This window comes from Vollenhovia emeryi, unplaced genomic scaffold, assembly GCF_000949405.1.
Source record: "Vollenhovia emeryi isolate VEMERY1.0 unplaced genomic scaffold, V.emery_V1.0 DF939187.1, whole genome shotgun sequence".
Lineage (NCBI taxonomy): Eukaryota > Metazoa > Arthropoda > Insecta > Hymenoptera > Formicidae > Vollenhovia > Vollenhovia emeryi.
The window spans coordinates 957,193-964,716 of record NW_011967179.1 but is presented as its reverse complement, the minus strand read 5'-3'; the positions used below and the strand labels follow the sequence as shown (position 1 = coordinate 964,716).

Below are 7,524 nucleotides of genomic sequence, written 5' to 3'. Positions count from 1 at the left end.
CCACATGCCATACGCCGACTTGATGCTGTAAAATCCACTTGAAAAGGGCCCAAATCCATGGCCGAAACGTTGTGCGACAATAAAGGATATTTTCTTGCAGCCAGTTGCGTCGAATTACTCAACCTAATTGTAAATTATAATAGATTATAACGCGACACTATGTTCGATTTTGTAAAAGCGAGGAACTTTTTTAATCAACAAGACACAATCTTTTACGTATTTATCAGAAAATAACCTAGCAATACTTTCCGCAAATAATTAGTTTGAGATAACGCGAAGTCAATGAAGGATGAAGATTAACCGACTACGTAGACTGTTGAAGACTCGAACGTATTGCACATTATTTTCGCATTTCTGCAACTTATTACAGAAAAATTGCATAATAAAGTGACTTTTGATTTATGGCGCGCGATGTTTCCAAATTATTTCGTTACTTCTCTAGGAGAAGTTATGAAATTCGCATTTACGCGAGCCCATTGTCAAGCGGCATTGCTTTCGAGGAGAAACCATCCATTTACTTCTGCTGCGCTATTTTCTTTCGCCCGAACTTTATAAAGAAACGCATTGAACCTGTCAAGTTTTAATACTCTGCAAACATTTAACGATCTTTAATATTTTCCCTGCGCGGTGTGAATGTCCCGCAGGAAGCTTCATTTATTTCATTATTTGACGAAACGAAGTAAAAGTACCAACGAGATAAAAATACTTGAGCCAGGCGACAGTTTTAAAACATTACGTGGCCATAGACAAAAAAAGATAGAGCATGAATCGTCGACCGGCAAATTATAACGGCGAGGATTAAGAGATAGAGGACAATTTAAAAAAAAAAGTGAAACAAGGACATCAGCACATTTAACTTTGAGCGAAATTAACTCGTTACGAAAAAATTTTTAACACTTCGGGTGTACGTGCAATATATTTACAAAGTTAACTCTCGCCTGCCCCGGTTTACTAAAAAAAAAAAAAAAAAAATACAAAGACGGACGCGTTACTTTTCTAATAAATCCCCTGTATTTTCTGGATTTTCTCTTCAAGTGGAATACATACGGACGCCGTAATACTTTATGTACTCCGCGTTTGTGCGTGAGAAAGGCGAATGTTTGCAAACAGTGCGGCCCCGGCGAATAAGAAGATTAAAATAAGGGATAAAACCGAGCTTCTACGGGATGCATTCAACATACGCAGGCGAAAGTTGCGCTTTAATCCTCCCCCGGCGCAAGGATAATGAGACGGGGGGGGGGGGGGAGGTCCGGCTGCATGACTATTCATAGTTTTTACACCGATACGTTTTTCCACGGACGCGAGTTGTTATCTTGATGAGCGGAACGGACGAAATTTATTTCCCGATACGCGCGCGCGCGAGCGCTGCGTGCCTTCCCTCATTCGCGGCTCCGTATCTCCCGGTATGGAATCGCACATTAAATGTTTATCATGTATTCCCGGGTCGGAGATGATGACGGTTCGATAACGCACGGCACGTGTAATAAACCGCCCACCGCCGTTCGGCCGTTCGATCGATGCGTTCGATACGTTTGCGAGAGAGACGGCGAATTATTCGATAAAAAGCCGGCTCGCGGCACGTTCGCGATTGGAGGGTGTTTTAACGCCCACGGGTTTATCGTTATCACGGAATTTTATATATATATACATATATATATACATATAAATCCTTTCTGCGTGGACCGCATTGCCCGACGACCGTGCACTGGCTCCGCCGTGCTACGCGCACGGTAAAGTTAAACTGCGCATTGCACGCGGCCTGCCGCGCGACATAATGGGAAAGGATGAAAAATTTACCACATATCCGGCCGTATATCTCGCAAATGTGGCCCTGGAATTTACGGTAACGTAAAAGGGATAATCGATTTCTGAAGGCGGGGGCACGCGGAAATAAGTTCGATCGGCCTAATTTGATTATTCCCGCGCAACCCGCGCCCATAAATGAGCGCGAATCAATTGACGGATCAAATCACGTGTAACATAATGCGCAACAGTTTGATTGGGAGAAACTCGCGCGGTTTATCACAATGCGATTTAATTCGATACGTTTGACGGGTCGACGAAAATAACGACTCAATCGCGGGTAGTTACGTTCGGCCGATCCCTTTAATGTACTTCTCGCTATAAATTAACGGGAATTTTCCACCCCGCGGTTCAAACTTTCATCCCTCGAGTTTGGAAAGAAGCGCCGTTTGCTGGCTCGGAACGAGAAGGGGAGGAAAAGAAGTGCGGAAGTGCGGAGGAGATACCACTCGTAGGAACAAATCTGATATCACTACCATAATCGTAGAAGAAAATTCGCCTGGCGAACCGCATCCGCAATGCGGTGATTCCCGTGGCAGGAGATAAAACGCGGATTATCCGCAACAAATTTTTACGCCCAATATTTACTGGCAAATCCTCTCTGGCTGTTGAAAAGCGTTTGCCCGAAATGAAATTGTAAAAGCGCAAATTATAATGAGCTGCATTTATTTTGTCAATTTTTCCCCGTGTGTACAACGTAAATGAAAATCAATACCGCATCAGGACGATTGAATATGATAATTCCCTCCCGAATTTGAAACCGCGAACAGAAAGACGGGGCGAATTACTCAGGGAATAGTTGCTCGTCGTTCAACGAGCTTCTGCGTCACGTCGCTCCCATTGTTTCTCTCTTTTTGCGTCGCCTGCTATGCTATTCTGAATGCTTCAAGATACCCTTGGTACTTTATATCGTAAACCAGCCCGGAGTGTCGTCGACCTGGGCGAACTTATCCGGTTATCGAGTAACCCATATATCGACTTAGCGAGTTGCTCCAACAACCTGACGATATTATGTTCGCCGGCCCAGAAGAGCCCGATCTCTAATTGGACATGCTTTTATACCTGACGGAAACTGCCACGTAGCAACGGCAATTAAGTGCGCGTTTAATAGCCCGCATGTATAACGATCGCAGTATTTTGTCTACATGCAGCTTGACACGCGCGCGAGTTGAATCGCGGGGTAAACGTCTGCCCGTCGTCAGCGGAAAATGCGATCGACATTCATTAATTTAATCTCCCGCGGTAATTCTACAAGGGAAAAATTACGCCGCGGTGTTTACTTCCATACTTTCGAGGAAAGATTACGCTCCTTTGGCGATAAATGACGCAATTCGTACGCTATTTGTTGCAAAGCGAAGTCATAAAACCGCCCGAAGCCCTTTTAATTATAATACGCAAAGTCGGGGACCAAAAAAAAACCCACGTTCTAACATCAAAGCGCGCGTCGATCGCGCGACTAAAAATTACGAGCTTTAAGTGGCGATTAAAGCCGCGGCGAGCACGTAACGAAATCTTGCTCTTTAATTAATTGCAACATGACTTTTAATAAGACTCCAGGCGTAATTTTAAGCGCGCGTTAAAGATTGAAAGAAATTAAATGGACGTAGCGGCCCGCCGCGCGGGTTTCGCCGGGGATAAGCCGGATTAATCCCGTCGTAGAACCGGGAACGTTCCGGGGATGGGAACAGAAAATAATTTGCCGAACATTCGCGGATAATAGATCAATGATACTAACAAACGCCCGTGGCAAGCTCCAAACGAGCTATTTCGACGCTCGAAAGATACAGACGGAAGTGGGGAGGGGGCGCGCGCGCGGAGAGAATCAAGGGCTGAACCGAATAGAACGTTCAATTATTCCACGTCGAATCTGTTCGCTGTTTTTGTGCACGGAAACTGTCGCTGCGCCGCAACGTCCGTACGTTCACGGGGACATGCAGTCGCGCGAAAATCTACGATAAAAGGGTGGCGCGCATTGAAAGCAGTTTTGTCCGTATGTTACAACGCCACCGCTCGAGCCTTCTCCTCGTACGCAATTTGTTTCGCGAGTCATTGTTGTCAAATATCGCCGCTACCACCGGCGAAATTCATCGTTTTCGAGTACCATGGAAAATAACTGCGCGCCACGTACGTGTGTACGCGGCTTCCGTTTCTACGGGGGTGGGTAGGGGAGGGGGAGGGAGTGGAATTTGTTCGAAAATATTGTTGCACCTTCGAAAACCGCAAAACGTTTTGGCAATTAGCTCGCCCAGCGCGAGCAAAATTACTAACAATAAGTACGCAACCGCGTTATCCTCTTATCCGTTTCTCCCGACAGTTCAATTCTCGATTGAAATTAAATAATACAACGTGCAGAATTCTCTTTTTCGCTTTGATTCCCAGGCATTCGAACTACTTCGTAGTTCTGCGTAGAAACTCCGTTCCATTAATTATTGTGTTCAACCCTTTAACCTTTACACTCCCATAACTGGTGTAGTTACCGAACCCCACTGGCATTGTGCTCGGTGTTTCTCTAACATTAGAAATTGGTAATTCTACTGTTAGCTAACTGTAGTGAGAAAGTGAAATTATGCAAAGATGTTCACAGTGCGTCTATTTATATATATATGTATATAACATTTATTTTATATCCCGGTAACTAGTTACCGGAGTTAAAACTGCAATAAATTTGTGTGTGAAAGACACAGAAAAATTAAACAAAGTGCTGTACGTTCTCCTAATTGTGACACAGATTCTGAATAATTTATCCTTCAGCGGTGTTTGTTACGTTAAATACGACATAAAATATGGAAAATTTCGCTTTTATGTAAAATGTAAGAATTTTAACTTTTTAAATTAATATTTAAAATATTCATTCGTTAATATTTCTAACTGCACACAATAATAAAAAGGCTCTATATTTTACTGTTTACAATTGTTGCGAAAATTTTGCCTGAAATATTTTAATTTTTATGAATGTTAACCCATGAAGTGAGGTCTCGTTGTAGATTTCACTTAAGGAAACTACGTAAGTCAAGATGTATCGGGAGTCAGAAGATTAGATTCACTTGTCATAGAATAAGCAATTTCATCTGCACCTAGTCGTCTAGTTTTCCACAAGTTGCGCGCATTTTTTAATGAATGCCAATTACTTCGCACCGCGAAGCGCCCGTGCGATTGAATCAAATCGAATCTTTCAAAATACCTTCGAGTCGAATCGAATCCGGTCATGTTCGAATTCTAATGTTTAATTTATTCTGAAAATAATTTTATCATTATATTACAAAAACTATCCCCGAGTCGAATATTTTGGCCTCAGTTTAGTCTCGTATAATTTTTGAATCGGGAGCAACGAAGTGGAACTGAATGTCTTTGTGTCGGAGAAATATATTGAATTTTTGACCTGAGATAGGCCTGAAAAGAGTGGCTATTTCCCTTTCAGCAGTAAAGAGGCCAATGCGAGAGCGTAATCCAACAGAGGTTCAGTAGATCGATCCTCTTCGGCCCAAGAGGTTTCAAAGAGGACGTGAAATATTTTATTATATTCTCTTTGACGGTTGGAATGAGGATAAGCACAATTTTTTTTACTCACCTGGGCCTCAAATTGGAGTTTTAAACCGACTCCGCGGTCCAAATGAAGAATAGAATATAAATTGAGGCCCATTCCGGAACCAAATACTCGACTCGGGATTACACTTGTTGGAGGAAAGAAATGACCCACTCGAAATCGAGTCGAATCGAAGCCTTCAGTGATTCGATTCGATTCGAATTCGAAGCGATTCCCACACCTCTAGCTCCTTCGTATGTAATCACCGATTGACGGACATGTACTCGAAACGCGAACGACGTCGATCTTTGCGGTTTTTCCGGCGACCGGTCCCTCGATGAAAAATAGAAAGACGAATGAGAGACGCAGTCCCGATAGGAAAATATCTAGAGAATTATGTGACGAAATCTGGATGAAACTTGGAATGCTAGATTGGAATGCATGATTGACATATTGTTCGATGATTCATCAGATGAAAGCAATAATGAAGAGAAAGAAGTCCCGCTACGGTTGTAGCGGAAAGTTTTGCCGAAACGCACTCATTCATTGTGAAATTTCCTCCTTTTGGATGATGCAATTATTACACAATATTTGAGACATTTTCCTATCGGGGATTAAAGCCAACGGCACACGATACTACTTTTCCTACTGGATCGCTTACGAGAACCAATAAGAATGCAGAGTTTTAAGCCAACGGTACACAATACTATTTTTCCTACTGGAGCGCTTACGAGAGCCAATCAGGATGTAGAGTTTTAGATCAGGTGACCCGAAGCTAAATCCTGGTTGGCTCTCGTAACCAATCCAGTAGGAAAAATAGTATCGTGTGCCGTTGGCTTTAGATCGGGTGACTTAAGGCTGAATCCTGATTGGCTCTCGTAAGCGATCCAGTAGGAAAAATAGTACCGTGTGCCGTTGGCTGGAAATTTGCATCGCGCGCCGACACGTGCGAAGAAACGGGACGCGGCCGAGGGTTAATTAGATCTGCCCCGCACGGCCTGAACGAACTGTCGGGCCGGCGCCGCGCATTCCTATGGGGGTTATTGGCTTGAGTGCATACATCCCCCTCGCGCGTTTATCCGAGTAATATATGCGATAACTCACCCGAGCGCTTCTTTGTAGACGACGCTGAAGAGCACGATTCCCACGCCGGTGCCGGCCTGCACCACCATCTCGACGAACTCCCGCCGTTTCCTGAAGTAATTGCCCAATACCAGACTGGCGGTTTCCCTCACGAGGCCGGCCCCCGTACCCAGCACCAGACCGTAGCTGTTGCATTTTGTAAAGGTGAATTGTATGACTTCGCCCGAGTGCGCGCGAGAGGCGATATTTTCCGCGGCGGAGCTAACGCGCGGGGTCGCTGAGTCGTTTCAAAGAAACTCGGACGGCCGGCGATATATATATATCGAGCCCCCGCAAAAATATTCATTTCTCGTCATTTTTTAACGCCCCTTCCGGCCGAAAAGGTACGGCGGGCGCTGTTACGCTTTAAAGGCCATTCGAAAGCAGAATTAAACGAGTGACTATTACCATAGAAATATGCGGTGGCCCCGCGCGTTGCCGCATAATACACGTACGATACACGCGGAATGCGTTAAAGAACACGTATTTAATATGAACTAAAATTTTGCGCTGCAACGCGGGCAACTTCTTTTTCGCAAAATATTATTTTTTAATTCGACGACACACGATCCGCGGACTGGAGGGAGATTTCAAGAGCGCGATAAACGCCTGCATAAATAATTACTTATTTTCGCCGTGAAAACAGCTTCGATAATTCACTCCGCGCGCTATTAATATCTATCCCATCCCTCGCATAAAAGTTAACAAACAAAAACCTCCCTCACCTGCCCTTCGATTATTTTTAACGCGACGTCCATCCGCGATAATTCTCCGCGGTCAAACGTCGCTCGTCGCACAGAGGGGTTGACGACAAAAAGCTCTGCCCTCGTCCCGCTCATCGAAGAGAATCCTAAAGTCATCTTTTTTACTGACACGTTCGAATATATAGTTTTTACGCTTGTGAATCTTCCTATTGGCGCTTTTATGCGCAAAGTAATGCCAGGATAAGTTGCGGACCGCGTAAAATCTCGGTTTGAGCAATGTGTAGCTAATAAAATTGCTGCTTTTTCGTCAAAGTTGCAAATTGATTGGCTATAAATCTCTCGGGCCGAGTAGAACTTGGAAATAAAAATGTC

General features: G+C 44.2%; 1 protein-coding gene across 1 annotated transcript in view; it reads right to left on the bottom strand.

Moving 5' to 3' along the window:
• The window catches only part of LOC105562504 (monocarboxylate transporter 4-like), a 46,297-nt gene that overhangs the window by 9,201 nt on the left and 29,572 nt on the right, over positions 1 to 7,524 (bottom strand). Inside the window, exon 6 of the mRNA XM_012013404.1 lies at positions 6,431 to 6,595. Within this exon, the coding sequence (XP_011868794.1) occupies positions 6,431 to 6,595 (165 nt within the window). The remainder of the gene's footprint in view (positions 1 to 6,430; positions 6,596 to 7,524) is intronic.